General features: G+C 38.8%; 1 protein-coding gene across 1 annotated transcript; it reads right to left on the minus strand.

Moving 5' to 3' along the window:
- Positions 1-54: 54 nt before the first annotated feature.
- Positions 55-17,464, minus strand: LOC124634607 (synaptic vesicle glycoprotein 2C-like). Its single transcript, XM_047170250.1, has 12 exons — positions 17,309-17,464; positions 8,371-8,529; positions 7,255-7,417; positions 4,913-5,034; positions 4,312-4,556; positions 3,818-3,966; positions 3,257-3,389; positions 2,575-2,855; positions 2,124-2,251; positions 855-1,811; positions 252-459; positions 55-176 (listed from the first exon to the last, which is right to left on the minus strand). Exons 1-10 carry the CDS (start codon positions 17,373-17,375, stop codon positions 1,744-1,746), a joined length of 1,515 nt encoding a protein of 504 aa, XP_047026206.1. The 5' UTR covers positions 17,376-17,464; the 3' UTR covers positions 55-176; positions 252-459; positions 855-1,743.
- Positions 17,465-18,132: the final 668 nt, after the last annotated feature.

Below are 18,132 nucleotides of genomic sequence, written 5' to 3' on the forward strand. Positions count from 1 at the left end.
CTTAAATAGGTAACAATTTATAGCGAAACATTTGTATGAATCAAAGTCCATTTATTTATTTCGCATATTTTTTATTTTTATAATTAAAACGATATTAACATTTCAGTAAACAATAATCTTCTTGTAAAAAGCTAATCATATTTACATATACTTTCAAAATTTCACAGTGGAACCAAGCCTTAAATAGTTATTTTTTAAATTATTTTAGGATGGTCACAGCATTTGTTCTTGACGTTACATTTACACCAAAACTTACATTTTAAAAACAATTGAACTGGATCCAAAAACATAAAAACGAGTATATTTAGGTAAATTATAATTTCCTAAACGACACCCATTTATTTCAAAAAGATTGGTTTGATAAAAATAAAAATATATCCAAAAACATTTGACTATGGCAGTACAATCGTATTAAATCTCTGGTAAGTAAATTTTCTATCATCGGTACAATTTTATTATGTTGGTGGCCTAGTGGGCAAAGAACCAACCTCTCGAGTATGAGGGCTCGGGTTCGATTCCAGGTCAGGCAAGTACCAATGCAACTTTTCTAAGTTTGTATGTACTTTCTAAGTATATCTTAGACACCAATGTCTGTGTTTCGGATGGCACGTTAAACAGTAGGTCACGGCTGTCATTGAACATCCTTGGCAGTCGTTACGGGTAGTCAGAAGCCAGTAAGTCTGACACCAGTCTAACCAAGGGGTATAGGGTTGCCCGGGTAACTGGGTTGAGGAGGTCAGATAGGCAGTCGCTTCTTGTAAAGCACTGGTACTCAGCTGAATCCGGTTAGACTGGAAGCCGACCCCAACATAGTTTGGGAAAAGGCTCGGAGGATGATGGTACAATTTTATTATAGTAAGGGAATAAGTACATGCATATTGTGAGCAATTGTAATTTTGCTATGCAATTTTAAGCTTTAAGCTCAATAAGTTATAGTTCTAAGTACTACAATATGTATTACTAGCTTCTGCCAGCGGTTTCACCCGCATCCCGCAAACCTCTGCACGAACCCGGATAAAAAGTAGCCTATAGCCTTCCTCGATAAATGGGCTATCTAACACTGAAAGAATTTTTCAAATTGGACCAGTAGTTCCTGCTGAAGGAGACTCCTTGTGGCCCTTACTGGCCACATACAATAATAATCTGCCACATGTAGTGGCTTGTTCAAATTACTGTCTTTGATGTCAAATGTCTGTGACATTGTGCTTGTGCTATATTTTAATATATGTTGTTATCGGCACCCTACAACCCATAACACAAGGTAATTAATAACTTACCATGGGGTTACCGACCGTGTGTAAAAAGGTTATGAATTAAATACGGCAAAGCTTCAAGCTGTTTCAAAATCAGATTCGCAAGATCATCATTATTAGATGTAGTTCTGCAGATTATCTACAGTAAACTAGCTGTTACCCGCGTTTAATCTTTCCTCCCGTGAACTGAGCTTTTTACAAAAATCTTCATGTTTCAAATCCTCCTGCCTTATCTATATTTTTGACCGGCGCTTCCATATTTTTCTGTCTGACTATATAGAAATCCTATAAGTCGCACTATGCAGAAATTTCAGCTGTCTTATAAAAGCCTAACAAACGATCTTTAGACAGCCTTTTCTTCGATTCCGTTAATTAATATTTTACAGAATATTTTCAATTTTCTATCTTTATTTAAACGGCAACATTCTTATTTGCTAACGATATAAAATAAATCACAGATATATTTAAGTTTCCTAACTAAGAGACGTGGTTACACTGCATTTTGCTTGGCTTCAGCAGGCTTGTCTGGTGGCAAGAACCATGCAGCTACTGCACTACCTGAAACAGAAAAAAAAACATAAAAAATATATAAACAAAGGGGTCCAAGGCCAAGATCAGCCAGCTGCACAGGATATATTATAGTGCACAAGCATTTGCGCAGACACAGGTGCACTGGCTATTCGTTCACTCTCATAGCCCGATAGGACAGCAATCCGATACCGCCGGAAGAAGATCACAAGCAGGACTGACATTAACGTGCTCTCCAATGCACGGGTGAATCAATCACCAATTTTCAGACTCAGGGCTGCTTTGTGAATGTTTCTAAAACCAGTCTTCTGAAATATGTTGAAGGTTAGAAAAAATACTTACTTAAAACTAGTAAAGACCACATGTAGAATGTGATTTGACACTGGTTGAAGATGAGGTTCCCCACAGCATTGATGCCGATAAACGTACTGCTTCTTCCTACCATGATACTCAGGCAAGCTGCCATGCCCCTGGCAACAAAACATGAATGATAAAATTATAAAAAGTGTTTATAAAATAATTAAAGACTAGCTCGTACCAGTGGTTTTATCCGCCGTAGGTCAAGAGTAGTCTTTCGTCTTTAAATTGGCTAACAATGAATAAAAAATCAAATAGGTTCAGTAGTTCCTGAAATTTGGACGTTCAAGGAAAGAAACTCTATAATAAAAAAAAAACTTATAGCAAAAATAATAAACCCAACTTCTAATAACACTGAAAAGCAAAAACAAAGTAATTTATTTATCAAGTCTTCCGTAAAGGAACTAGATAAAGTCGTACATCAACAATTACTTACCTATAAGAAGTCGGATAAATATCCACAAAATAAGAGGCCAAAATGCCCATTCCTAAGCACGTACACGTGAACACCATAAAGAAGAACACACTGGATATAGGCTCCGGGACCAAGTTCAGGGCTGTTCCACTGAGTGAAGAGAGGCAGAGGATGCAGATCAGCACCACTCTTCGTCTGTTCTGAAGGTAGGAGATGAGGAAGTTGAAGAACGCGAAGATGGATTGGGAGGCTATGAGAGTGAAGATGATGCTTTCTTCTACGGTGCCGATGCAGGTGTTTTCCTGGAAACAGAAGATTAATTGTTCAATACCTTGTTTTAGCTTATTGGGTAATAACGATTGTTCTCTGTTGAAAAAGAGAGTAAGGATTGGTCACTCAATGTATGTAAATGTTCAAAGACTGTTTACAAATATTATTTATGAAAAAAAAACGTGATCAATATCATCACCCTTTTTATCCTGCCACTCGAAATATTTTTTTTTTTACCTTTAATTAGTCATTGGTGGCCAAGATATAAACTTATAAAAGTTGTATTGGTAATTGCCTCATCTTAAATCGATAGAAAATCACCAAACTCACAAGTATGAGTATGATGCAACTTAACCCATTAGATCACCACGACTTATTACTCTTTTATCAACAGAGACAAAAATGATACTTTCATGCCAATAGAAATACTTACAAGATTTCTAGTAGAGTTGCCCCCTGGCTTGTTGCTGATGAGTTCACAAATATTCCCCGTAGCTGCACCATCAACCAAGGATATCCTGATCAAGTTGAGGATGTACGGAAGCCAGACTAGGAAGCTGTTGTTTCTGTTGAACAAATCAATATTAAATTAGCAACGAGTTCTGAAGATAAAGAGACTAAAAGACATAACGAAGATAAGACAGGAGTTACAATATTTGAAAGATGTGTTTGGAGAAAATCAGTAATTTCTTTGAGAAGACTACACTATGACCTGTGCCCTTTACCCTTACTAAACGTGACCATTTTAAGGGTCTACTACCATATTCTTTATTATCATATTCCAAAAAACATTTTTGACTACATTTATCGACAGACCCACCGTCATCGTGTTACTGCGGCTTTCAATAACTTTATCTATCCGTGGATTTGCTTACTAAAGAGACTAATTGAGATATACCAAATTCCAATCTCTAGTAACCGCATCAACAGATAGACAGCTTATTATGAAATCCACCGTTAGTGTACATAGATATAACATAAAACCTGTTCTCACGTGATGTACACGACTGCGACGATGTAGAACAGCTGTACACTCCTCCAGAGGTAGGGCTTCCTGAAGAGGGGGGCGCTCTGCTCGTACATTGCTCTGATGAGAGACATTTGTTTCTTTTGAGTGTAGCCTTCGAGGGATAGGGTTTTTACCTGAAATGGAGAAAGTTTTAGGTATCTGTAATTCTGGGAGTCAGTTTCAAATGCACGCCTGTTTTCAATAGCCATAATTATCTTATTGCTGAAAGGAAAAACTTTTCTCAAGTACGGAAGAAACATGTAGAATGTGAGAGATTTTCGAGCTAAGGCCGTAATACATTAAAGAACAGAATATTTTGCCAATTTTGTACAAATGAGTTTCAAAGAATCACAATAGCATTTAACGCATCTTAGTGTTTCAAAAGTGGCGATCTGAACCATCAGGTTAAAATTCCGTTAAAATGAAAGTCTCAAAAATATGCATATGTGTAACAAAATCAAATATGTGTAGGCATTTACCGGATACTCCTCCTTAGAACCTCTATGGTTAGCAGCATGTATCCTCCTCAGAACTGCCAAAGCCTCATCACTTCTGCCAGAATTGAAGAGGAACTTGGGGGACTCGGAGAAGAAGTACATGCCCAAGGCTCCGAGCCCTGAGGGTAGGGCCAGGACTATGATGAGCAGCCTCCAGGGTTTGAAGACTATGTTCAACCAGGGCATGGCAACGGCGAATTTTAGTTTCAGCGTTGGGTAGGTTAGCACTGAAAAAAAGTTTTATTTGATCATTATTAAATAAAATTAATTCTGAAAATGATTTTTGCTGCAAACATTGCAAATCTTCGAATCAAACCAATAATTTACTTAAGACAATTCTTTTTCTAGTCAGCATCTCATTATTTCAGCTGAAGACAGGATATTTGAGTTGAATACCATAAAATGACTGATCCATGGATCAATACTTGTTATCCAAATTAATAGTTCTGCTGTAACCACCCATTGAGTTAGTTACAGCCTTTTTATCGTCCCACTGCTGGGCCTGTGCCTCTTCTCTCACGGACTATATACGTATTTTTTAACTTAAAAATTGTTGTTACTGCTTTATTCTTTCTTCACTTACCACCAGCCACAGCCGGAGACAGCAATAGTAGACAGGTCATCATCAGCATGTACCGATTCCTCACTCTCTGTATACAGGACTCCCCCACCAGGGTGTAGGTTGCCGAGTTCGCGGCGCACGCACTGGAAGAGATACATTGAATATTTGAGGAGATTTCAATTGTTTGGCTACAGCCTCAGGGTTTCCCCGTATTAATAAAATGCAGCTTTTATAATGTCATGATAGAATACAAAAAGCAGCGAATGTCCTTTTTCAGTGTCTTAACTAAATAAATGGTCACTTGATGTGGTCTCGAGAAAGCGCGATAGACAAAGTTGCTTTCGTACACACGATTGACAGAGTAGGTACTAGTGTAGGTACTTTCTGAGAAACCCATTTAGTGGTGTTTGCTGGACAGCTAATAAATATCCGTTTAATATCTAGGTAGAATTTAATTTACTATACAGTTATTACCTGTAGGAAGATGCTGACAAGCATAAGAATTAAATGGAGGAGTATTCGTAAACTGGGTACCTTCTAGGAACTGTTTATGACAGGCATACACTACATTAGCCATTGCTGATAAACTCATTTATCCCTAGAAATCAATCAGTTCTTCAAACGATTCATAACGAAACAAACATTACGATTTAGTTATAAGATAATAAACAAACTGACCAGTGAAATATGAAAGTAACATCATCTTCCCTTCCCTTGCCCTGTTAGAAAGTAGCATGTACATACACATATACAGATATACTTATATTAATCAATAATATATAATCCAAACTAATATTATAAATGCGAAAGTAACTCTGTCTGTCTGTCTGTCTGTCTGTCTGTCTTTCTGTCTGTCTGTCTGTCTTTTCTTCACGCCTAAACTACTGAACCGATTTGTGTGAAATTTGGTACAGACATAGTTTGAGACTTGAGAAAGGACATAGGATAGTTTTTATTACAAAAAAAAATAAAAATTAAATTATTCCGGACATATAGCGCCATCTATTGGTCAAATCAAAAATCTGCTGGTAGTCACTATTCCACGCGAACGAAGTTGCGGGCAAAAGCTAGTAACAAATAAACGAATTAAGGAGATCATATGATAGATCTATAGACAGTTTGACATTAAGCTCAATTAGCGCTATTATGGTCTCTGCACACAGCGGGCGCGGCGCGGCGGGACGGGACGGCGACGCGACGCTGAGCAGTTGTAATGTACTAGATATTACGGACGACATCACACAGAGCCGTCCCGCTCGACGCGACGCGACGCGACGATCTAGTACATTGTGTCACGTCGCCGTCCCGTCCCGCCGCGCCGCGCCCGCTGTGTGCAGAGACCTTTAGATTTCTTTTTGAATAGGTAAATAGGCACCATTACGGATCAACATAGATGTAAATAATCTGCATTTGAAACTGTATTTAGTTCAGGAAAGCAAAAAATATTCTTCCTCGCACTTGCAATTTTCTTTCAGATCTGACATACATTGGCTGCTCCGGAGGGACTTAACACTGCGTATGACCGAAACTCTACTGTGTATGTACACTTTCATGCATTCATATATTTCAACTTGCACAAACACGACACAAAACAAGTCTAAAAAAGACATCAGTTACATTTCAACCGTCGATTTTCTCGAACCTTCTCTTCAAACAAACAGTCGACATTCTTTATTAAATGGTGAAACAGTACATGTTGGTCGCTGGCTAGTGGCTACAATTAGTAGGGTCACATTAATGGATTCCTTGCGATGCTATGTGGGAAACATGACAGTTACATATTGATTGTATCATGCAGATGGATTTCTCTTGGTTAGATTTAGCTTGTAGGATAACTAATCATTGTTGTGTTGAGTGATATCGTAGACTAGACTTGAAGTTCGACGCTTCTGAGCTATTGAGCCATCTGTCGCTACACACCTTGAACATCTCTTACTCAGATCAAAGAAAAGTCACTATATTTTAGTAGCTTTCATAAAAGTTTCATGTGAGTGTGCTTACACCAAACGAGCAAATAACAGGTGTCAACGCATGAGTTTTCGTTCGAAGCATTCTATCCCTATCCATTATTGAAAATATTAATTGACACAGACTATTCTTTTGTTCTCCCTAAAAATAATTGAATAGACAAGGAGGCTATTAAAATGAACATAAAGATTTTGCTCGTTCAATTTGACTTTATCATATGATACCCAAACACTCACTATCGCAGAAGAGGAACAGTTACTAATTCATAACTTACTATTTCCATAGACAGCATATAGAGAATCGTTTGGTAATTTCGCCAATCATTTCATCGCTATCATCCAACCAACCAAAAGTCCCCAACCCCCAGCCAACAGAAATAAAAACAGTCTACTTACAAACAAACACACAGAAACTTGAAGAGTCCTAAGAACAGCCAATGAGGAGACAGGCTGCTGATGCAGGACAGTATGAAGGAGAGCAGCAGAGGTATCACCAGCGTGAAGCGACGGCCCCTCGTGTCTGATACGTAACCCCATAGGTAAGATACTAGGAGAATTCCTGGAAAGAGAAGGAGAACCAATTAATATTTAAGGAGTCACAACATAGGTATGTATGAAGGAATAGGTTTCTTAGATAATGTCTTCCGAACCGGTATGGATCAAAGATGATAGAATGAGAAGCCGCCCATATTAACAAAACTGAGTTTTGGCCGTGCAAATTAAAGAGATGAAAAAGAGAATAAGTATGCTGAGTCTATGACGTCACGAGCATTCGAGAATTCTTTCTACCAATCCATCAGTCCATCGTGCTTTCACGTCATAACTATAGAACGATTTAAATGAAACTGGTACACAGATAGTCTAGAGCCTGAGAAAGTATTTAGACTATTTCCCTTAATTTAGTTGTGGAAAGTAGTTAGCTCAGGACGTTAGTGGAACCGCGGGATCATCTATTAAATTGACTACAATACTTTATTATTTACGTAACGAATACATGCAATAAATCAGCCACAAACCACGGCTATATTCTGAAACACTGAACTAGCTTTTGTTTTGCACTTTATAGCATCGTCAATTGTATTGTTATTGTGCACAACATTCATTATTAACAGGAAATTGAAGATAAATATGTATATTGGTTCCATTATTGCCACATTCTTGGCAAATGAAATATTTCTAGGAAAACCCTAAATAACTAAGAAATTATGTATTTAGATAGCTATCACGAATTTTTAATGTACTCGTATGTATTAATTTAATTGGCTTTCTCATAACAATAATTTGGTGAACTATAGAGGTATAGTTCTCGTCGAATTAGTTTGCTGTTGCGAAGTTAACTACATACTTACTAGTAGCACGAGATAAACTATAGGGTTTGAAGATCGTTATAGTAACATGGTACAACCTACTTTTACTGTGATAGCGTACGAAACACTGCAGAAGAATATTTAATGACTTCTTGCACAGTCCTCCATCTCTACTCAATGCTAACAATAAAATAAGAATACTTACCAACAAAAGGCAAAGACGTAAGTATTCCTTTCTGGAAGACGGTCAGCTCCAGGTCACATGCTGCTGCTACTACCAGACTGAACCCGAACAGGTCTATGCCGATGGCCAGGAGAATGAGGGAACAGGTCATCACTAGTAAGATGTTGTAGACACCATTGCCTGAACAGGAAAAAATGGTATTAGGACCTAGATTTTAGTCTTTAATCTTGTCCCGAGGGAAAATGTCAGGAACCCGGACATAAAGTTATCATCTTAATTATTTACTCGCTTACGTCGCTCCTTGTAAAACACTGGCACTCCGGTTAGATTGGAAGCCGACCCTAACATAGTTGGGAAAAGGCTCCGAGGATGATGGGCCCGCTTACATTTCCATGGCTAGAGACCTTGAATTCTAGCATCCACAAGGAAAGTCCGGTTAAGCAGTACAAAAAAAACGTTCCAAATCAGAGCGTTTTGGATTCGGACATTAGAATTGAAAAGTAGATTCTTAAATTCTACTAATTCATCTTTCACTGATTTATCCGGGTGCCGGGAGTAAGTACATTTCTCCAGCGTTGATGATGAAATGATGATGTGTTTCAAACCCATTTCACAATCCATAAAACTTAACATTGAATTGCGTAAGAGTAGCGACAGTATTATATTATTGTTCAAGATCAAGTTCAAATTGTTTCATTTAAATTGACCATTAATACAGCTATCAATCTCGGAACATCATTTCATCATCTTTAGCATATTTGAGTACTGGCTTCCTACCGCGGTTTCACTCCTTCCCGCGCATGGATAGAAAGTAACCCATATGGTATAGGCAATATTACTGCCAGGTTTCGTCTAACCTTAAAAGAACATTAAAAATCTAACCTTTAGTTTGTGAGTGAAAAGGAACAAACAACTAAGATCCACACATAAAAGTATTTGCGATTATATCATTAGTATGAAATAGGATTTGTAAAGCTTCTAAAACCTGGAACAGTAAGTTTTCACTCTAGTAATGATTATGCCTACTACTTGATTAAAAGAAAACATAAAAACACGCGGGGCGATATCACCCCATCACCCCTCGGCCTTGCGTGTTGTTGACGGGGTTACCTCCTACTGTCCTAGAGTAAGACATCAAGGTCAAAGTCATATAAGATTATATTTTTGTTATTAGTCGTGTTTTGAAAGCAGGCTCCAAAAGTCGACGCGTACAATTTGTAAAGCTGAATCAAGATAACCTATTTTATAAAAATATTATAAAGTTGATCTCAAGACCGACAGATCTAATCGGAAATTGGATAGCCCAATTATCGAGACAGGCTTCTAATCCGAGATCTCGAATAGGTCCCATGGGACGCGGAAGAAATCGCTGACCGAACCTAGTATTGCACAAGCAGTATTCAAATGCAAGATAGAAAAGTGCTTGCTAAAAGCTACGATTTACTATAACAACACATTCTACGTCAGAAAAAGTAGTTGTAAATAGTAAATAGCAATATCATGCTATATTAATCTGAATGACGGAACTACGACGATTATTGTCTGACGTATATCTATTCAGAAAAATACCAATATTACGATTCAGATAAATAAATATTACCTACGTGCATTATGTCACTTTCAGACGTTTGTAGTATATTATAGCGTAACACAAAACCTCAAAACACGTTGTCTTCGATCCATCTCGTATCATATCTAATAGTAGATCACAAATAAAACTGTTATCTTCGTATGTAAAGTTTATTCTTAGCTAACAGATTGTAAAATATAGGTATCATGATTGATTGATTGATGGACTGATAACTTGGAACTGGAAACTGTTGGATCAATTTGGTGAAGTGCGAGTCGGACTTACACACGTTACGTATTTCGTTGTTATAGTTAAAACTTCGGAAATGCATTTTTGCTTAATTTTTCTTAGGAAGGTAATGTCGCACAGCACATTCTCTAACATATCTTTCTTCTGAAAAGTAACCTTTTTTTACACTTCCCAGGTTTTGCCAAAGGTGTCCAAACTTGCTGCGGGACTGTTCGCACACGTTACCGCAGTCCTGGTACAGAAAGGGCTTCAAAAGGAACATGGTGGGCTTTAGTCAGTAAGAGTCTGATACTAACTCACGATGCACACACAGCAGAGGGGGTAGTCAATGCTGTCCAACAAAATCGTGTTGATTCACCTCTTCTATGCCGTTAATTAGAGAACAATAGAATATCAATTGTGTCTCGCGAAGATTCGCTCACAAGGGGTTAATACCTGCCGGCTGTGGGATTGTTCGAAAGAGTTACTGAGTCGACATGAAGATGACGAGGAGTCATCAGAAACTACAAAGGTGATGCCTATCAAACAGATAAGCTGGGAAACGCATTTTTATTAATTCTTCAATACAATTTGAAAAGCGATTAAATGAATATTAAAATGCAAATAACAATCAGCATTCGAAAATATGCTGATTAGGTCCATTGTTTAAGTACCTATTATTTTTTTATCGATGAGGTAACAATTTTTACGTTCATAACAAATTATGAGAAATTTTTAATATTTACAGATAATCAGAAATGTTTGATAATTGATTTCGAAACTTTTCCGTTCCCTTAAGTTAAATGACTTCCAGTAGGTACTTTGTATTATATCGACTAAGTATAATAAAGTTAAAAATATGTGTAACTCTAAAAATAAATACAACTTTTTGCTTAAAAGCTTACTGTCGCTTAAAGGTGAATGGTCCTCAATAAGTTGCAATTTTTGTAAGTAAATCAAACAATTTAGTTCAATCGACGCCTTTTATTAGTTTTAAGTTGTTTTTTTTTATATAATGTACAGGTAAAATTGTAAATAAAAAAACAACAATTTAGTGTGCTACAAGATTAATTGAGACATTTACATTCATATTATATTACATTTTGATAAGTTTTACATGCTAACTGCTAATTTAAGTATGCCTTCCCTACACCCGCTTGAGTTGAAACAGACACATAGTGAAACGTTTTGTTATATGTACAACAGAACTCTAACCCTAACCTCACCCAATAATTAATTTATTATCGTTACGAATATCTGATCTGTCAGTATTTCTGTTTGTTACATCATCTCGTCTAATCAGCTGAGATAAGTATTGAAAAGTATAGTATAATATAAGTACTTTTACAGAAAAAAAATAAACAAGGAAATGAATGAGATATCGAAGAAATATGTAATCTTAGAAAGAACAAAATTAAAAACTAAAAGGTTTAATTAATTAGATCACAAACGCAATACGAAAAATTTTAAGTACTTATGCAAAACAAAAACAAATCTATTAAATTCTTGACCGTTATTTGAAGCTTACTAGTTTGAGATAGGCACCTACGTGTTTTCCGCTTTTATCTCCGTCCTTTTCTACCCCATATCTTGCATCTCTCTCGCACACCGACCAGTTTCACTCCCCACCAGGCAGGAGGCGACGAGTGTTCTCGGCGGCCACAGTTCGTCATTGGCGTCTTGTTTTCCGCCCGAGAAGGTTGTCTAACCAACCGCTGTAGTATTTCGTTGAAAAATAAACTCAGTGCTCTCGCAGAACACAGGTGAGTTTATAATATTTTATACAATTTGTTAACGGTTTTACCGTTCGATATTCGATTTTGCGAAATCAAGTGTTAATATTTTGTACATCTACCCCTTTTTTGTCACGAGTTTCTTCCGTGTACTTTTTTTTCAGTAATTTGTTTTCAGAATGAGTGACTTATAAAGCAAATACAGATGCGGTAAATAATAAAGCTACCACAGCCCGTGCACGTGACTATGGAAAAGAAAGCAAGCCCGAAGTTCCTAAGGCACCTGTGGCCCTAGTTCAATCCTGCAAGGCGTTCAACGGTTTGACAAAAAAGAATGGTGTGAGGTGCGGTCCAACCAGCATCTCCTTAGTTCGGACTGATCACTACCGCACTTGAAGAGGGCTGATGGTGTCAAGAAAGCTTTTCGGCCTTGAAAGACTTGGTACGCTCCCCTCGGACTACCAGTAAGTCTGTTAGCCACCTCCCATGGGGGTCGGCTCATTATCACGGCGTGTGATGGTTTTCGGCCTTGAAAGACTTGGTACGCTCCCCTCGGACTGCCAGTAAGTCTGTTAGCCACCCCCCGTAGGGGTCGGCTCATTATCTCGGCGTGTGATGCTTTTCGGCCTTGAAAGACTTGGTACGCTCCCCTCGGACTGCCAGTAAGTCTGTTAGCCACCCCCCGTAGGGGTCGGCTCATTATCTCGGCGTGTGATGCTTTTCGGCCTTGAAAGACTTGGTACGCTCCGCCTAGGACTGCCAGTAAGTATGTTAGCCACCCCCCACAGGGGTTGGCTCATTTTCACGGACCCGCGCAGGGTACCAATCTTGCATGTTGCGAGACGCAGCATCATTACAAAGTGGGGACCAGTAAGTATACTAGCCACCCCCCACAGGGGTCGTTTCATTATCACGGACCCGCGCAGGGTACCAATCTTGCATTTTGCGAGTCGCAGCATGATTACAAAGCAGGGACCAGTAAGTATACTAGCCACCCCCCGCAGGGGTCGGCTCATTATCACGGACCCTCGCAGGGTACCAATCATGCATGTTGCGGGTCGTACCATCATTGCAATCTACCCTCGCAGGGTGGCTTTTTGGATCGACTTTCGAAGAGTCGCCATTATAACCTTCCCTCGAAGGGAAATGGTAATCACACTCACGCTGAATGGCGTGTGATGCAAAACTCTAAAAGCTCCCTTGGGATATCACGAGTAAATTACAATAGGAACCATGTCCAACAGAGGAAACAGAAAGCGTCCAGGACCGCAGGCGGACTTTGATGCGTCCAACAAGGCACGTAAGTTATGACTTTCCAGGCGGGTTGCCTAACATTATATCAAGACCAATGGAAAGAAATGGGAGCTCCGCCTTTCTTGTCAAAAATAATAACTGGGTATCGCATACCATTGGCCAAGAGCCACCTTTGATAGATAATGCCAGATTTGACCAGAGAGTCCAAAGAGATGGATGTCGTCATATCCCAAATGATAAAACAAAAAGTTCTATTGATAGCTGCAAATTCTGCCAGCTTTCTTTCCAATATGTTTCTTGTGCCCAAAAGGCGACGGAAAGAACCGTCCAATACTCAATCTCAAGGTTCTCAACAAGTTCATAATTACGGAACCCTTCAGTTTAATAAATGTTTTTCGGGTGCTAGAGTTTCTTCAGAAAGACGAATGGCTGTGCAAGTGGATCTCGCCCAGGCTTACTTCTACCTTCCGGTAGCCGGAGGTCACAGACATGTTCTTCGACTACAGAAGAAGACTGCTTCAGATTACGTGCCTACCATTTGGCTTAAGCACGGCACCCAAGACCTTCGCCACAGTGACCAATTTGGGTGGCTCAAACTTTGAAAACTCAAGGGTTACTTATAATTGTGTATCTCGATTTTCTGGTGGCTCACCAAGATATATTTGCCTACTTTGGGATCATTTGCACCACGTTTTGGATGGCAAGTGAATAAATCGCAAGCATTATCAACAAGATAATGACAAAACGCACTACGTGACAAACAGCACGACAAACTTAGAAGACCTGCATAGCTTGATAGGACTTTTAAACTTCGCAAGTTTTCGTTGTTCCATACGGCAGACTGCATTACCGGGCTCTCCTCACTTTCCTCAATGCAGTGTTGAACAGCAATCTATACCTACCCTATTCATGGAACCGTGAGCCAAACGGTGAACAAACCATAAAAAGGGTTCTTATAAGTCACGATTGAAGTAATGATCATATTTTATAAAAATAACTACGAAAGTAATATACTGACAACATTAGAAATGATATTTTAGAACGATGTCTGTGGAACTTATGCAATCTTTTCAAACTTATTTGAAATCAAATATGTATAATAAAGGCCGTAAATTATTTTCTTAATTTTAATGAAATATGTAGTAAATCGTTTACATGTAAAATGAACCTAGAAGTCTTGACTGTCATACATAGAACCCTACTTAATTGAAGACCACGATACTAAGAACATTTTACATAAAAATGTGACGTTTTTGTCATCGGTCGGGTTATACCCACCATTTTGAAAAAGTGTCATTCTTTGGTTACATTGTGGGCTCACGGCTCGGTGAATGGAGTATAGCAATGTTGAACCTACCAGCAGATGCCTTAGCAGATCTAAAGTGGTGGCTGGTCAGCTGCCACCAAACCTTGGATATTCATTCGCCACTTCCCTGTCACCTTATAACCACGGACGCCTCCGATGTAGGATGGGGGCACAACTGAACGGAACTCCCGTAATGGGTTCATGGAACGAGAGAGAAAAAGGCTTTCACTGCGATCTGAAAGAGATGCTTGCAGTATTAACTGGAAAATCACGGCAAGTTGCTAAAGAGATCAACAGCCATTTTTCAATGCAAAAATGGGACTGTGGTGTCATATCTAAGAAATCAAGGTGGCACCCGATCAAGGAGCCTACCGAACTTGACGTACAGAGTATTCAGTTATCTTGAGCTGTATCAAATCTATCACGTCGTGAATCATATACCAGCCCTATTCAACAGTCAGGCAGACCATCTCTCCCGACACAAACCTCCACCGGAGTGGCATCTTGTATCAGCAGTGGACCTACTTGCCTCGAAGCGAGCCCAGGGACACATAGTTGTGTACTACGTGCCCCTAGATCTGAAGGACCCGAAAGCGGGGTTCCACGATGCCTTTTTCTCAAGTTTTGACTTACCCGCTAGCATGGGTATTACCGCCACCTTACCTTATACCGTAGGTCCTCAGTCATCTCAATTCAGGAACGGGAGTTAATCTCATAGTAGTTCCTTCGGTGGCACCAGGTATTTTGGCGAGCAGATTTGAAGTCCCGATCATTAGCAGTACCCTACACACTGATGAACCTCGAGCAGAAACCGATAGACACAGCAACGGGGATACCCCCTGCCAAGGTCAGGGAAATGGGGGGGGGGGGGGAGGGACAAGGAGTCTCTCCGACTGAAGTCTTCTTCAATCCACACGCAACACTTATCAATCAGCTTGGAGTCGATGGTTAAATTGGGGCGAAAAGTATGAAATTGGATCCTATGAATCCTTGAATCCCTATTTGGACCTATACTTACCCAATTTTTAGCAGACTTACACATAGTAAATAAACTAACATACAATACTATTTTATTACACAAGTCAGTTATAGCTACACTATGCAATGCAGAAACCACTGGAGAGCTAGGTTCACACGTTCTAGTCGGACACAATTTAAAATCAATAGCGCTGAGCAAACCTGTTCCCCGGGAAGCCGTCCATCTGGAATATTGACCAATTGGTAACCTACTTAAGTGCAGTAAACGTAGACGAGAATAATCCATTTGCAACTTCCAGGCACACTGCTGCTCTTTCTTTTGCTAGCTTGTTTCGGAAAGGCGAGTCCATGATCTTTCCTTGCTTGCAATAGACCCAGAACATTTCAAAAACAACAAAGATAATTTAATCTTATGGCCAGTCTTTGGCTCTAAGACCGACAGTTCTAGTCATAGGCAGTCGGGTTGTTGTTTGATGGATAATCAGGAAAATATAAATCTAAGTCCAGTGTATTGGGTCAGAAAGACTAAAGCCTTGTTAGAAGATAGACGGACATCGGCTAATTCCTTAAATTTATTTATATCCGTTAGAGGCCAACCAAAGGCAGGCACCCGAACGATGATGCGGGTGGATTAAGACATTGTTAAAAGAGGCAGGAATAACTACAACCCCAGGAAGCTTCCACTCGGCGGTAGCGTCAAAATCTGTGTTGACAATATACTTTTGGACGATATATTAGCAAAGGGTAATTGGCGATCAGGCAATACATTTGCCCATTTTTACAGAAGGGAAAGATACCCACTAAATAGAAGTAGCAAGTTATCTCGATTATTTAATTAATCCAGCTGATTAATGTCTATATTTTTGTTACTATTGTTATTAAGAAGTATCGCAATGTTTTTGTTAATTACTATTAGAAAATGAAATCAATTTTGCTTTTGTTCTTGCATCTCTCTTTTAATTTTTATTACTCATCCTTCGAGCCCATTTCCCAACTATGTTGGGGTCGGCTTCCAGTCTAACAGGATGTAGCTGAGTACCAGTACCAGTTAACTTTGATTACATTAGTATTCCAGGACGCAATACACATACTTACATGTGATTACTCGTGTACCTAAGTACCTATTTACATACACAATTTCATTGTGCTTTTGCTCACATTGGCGTCCACTTCCACCAGGCGATAACAAACACGTCTCAAACTAGTAAGCTTCAAATAACGGTCAAGAATTTAATAGCAGCGTTTTACCTGAAATAAAACGCATATTAAATACTTACCTTATTTGAAGCTTACATTTTAATTTCTGCCTGGTGTTTTCGACTCAATGACGAACTGTGGCCGCCGAGAACACTCGTCGCCTCCTGCCTGGTGGGGAGTGAAACTGGTCGGTGTGCGAGAGAGATGCAAGATATGGGGTAGAAAAGGACGGAGATAAAAGCGGAAAACACGTAGGTGCCTATCTCAAACTAGTAAGCTTCAAATAAGGTAAGTATTTAATATGCGTTTTATTTCAGGTAAAACGCTGCTATTAATACGAAATCAGAGCATTGACCTCAATATAAAAACATTTACACCAAATTTCTTCAATAAACACCACTAACAAGAGAAAGAGACGTCAATACAAATAAATAGAACATACTTAACACAGTTTACAACAAAAGATGGGACGCGAAAAATAAATCTTTGGACGATCACCAAAAATATGACCAGCAGAAGTCTTGGTAATGACAATGAAGAAAACTTTACATCCATTACTATCCATATAAAGAGAAAAAATGACTTCTAAATTAATATTACGAGCACAACAAAGACTTTTCTTATATTCCGAAAAGAATCTGCCGGAAGGGGTCCAAAAATTGGACATAATATTTCTGTGTTGGTAAACCCTACCTGTTGTTTCCAAAGCGTCCTCAAAAGTCACTGGGGTCTCGTCACTATTATCACTTTTCGTGGTCATGGTGATACGTTCATCCACCACACTTCCTTAGCAAATTACTACTGAAAGCTTCGCGCGCGCGTATTTCAAAGTCACGGTAGGACCGACGCTCACTTGCATTTTTAAACGCGTTGACTGGCGTTATCTGTTTGTGTTCCAAAAGATTATCAACTGTTTATTTTGGGTTTTTACGGGATTGTGCGTAAGATCGATAGATAAGCTGATGATTTATCAGTATTTATCGTATGTAGTATTATCTAATATCATGAGAGTCTGAGTGTCTTTAGTTCTTTACTTCCTATACTGAGTCAACGTAGTCAAGTTTTTTTGATAAAATGTTGACGTTTCACTTAGCTATCACTTTTTATTGTACCAACAATGAAGGTTGAGTTAAACTTAATCTAATTTTAATTTGAACTAAAACTAGTAATTTAATTATTAAGGTCGGTAGAAAACATTGAACTAATTATATTCAAGTGATAGACAAGAACATTCATGTAAATAGTATATCCGAATTAATTAATTATCTGCGGACCCAGGAAACCGGGGTGTTGAAATGGTCATATTTGCATATTACCTTGATATTGTCGTTTATCAATTTAGTCGTAAAATAGGATTCTATTGTGTCAATAGTTTCACCTTACCTAGAATCTTTAGATCTCTATCTATGCAAATATTAAAAAGAGGCAGCATTATTTGTTGTTGGTTTCCAACCTAATGGCTCCGAAATTATCGAACCGATTCGAAATATTCTTAGTTTCCACGGGACGTGAGTGAT

This window comes from Helicoverpa zea, chromosome 11, assembly GCF_022581195.2.
Source record: "Helicoverpa zea isolate HzStark_Cry1AcR chromosome 11, ilHelZeax1.1, whole genome shotgun sequence".
NCBI lineage: Eukaryota > Metazoa > Arthropoda > Insecta > Lepidoptera > Noctuidae > Helicoverpa > Helicoverpa zea.

Bases quoted from the DNA above. Each gene is read 5' to 3' on its own strand.
- LOC124634607 (XM_047170250.1), bottom strand. From the start codon at position 17,375: ATGACCACGAAAAGTGATAATAGTGACGAGACCCCAGTGACTTTTGAG. The intron at 5,035-7,254 runs GTAAGTAGACTG...TATCTCTTCCAG, and splicing joins AAGTTTCTGTGTGTTTGTTT to TGCGTGCGCCGCGAACTCGG. The intron at 4,557-4,912 runs GTAAGTGAAGAA...ACTTTTTTTCAG, and splicing joins GTCTCCGGCTGTGGCTGGTG to TGCTAACCTACCCAACGCTG.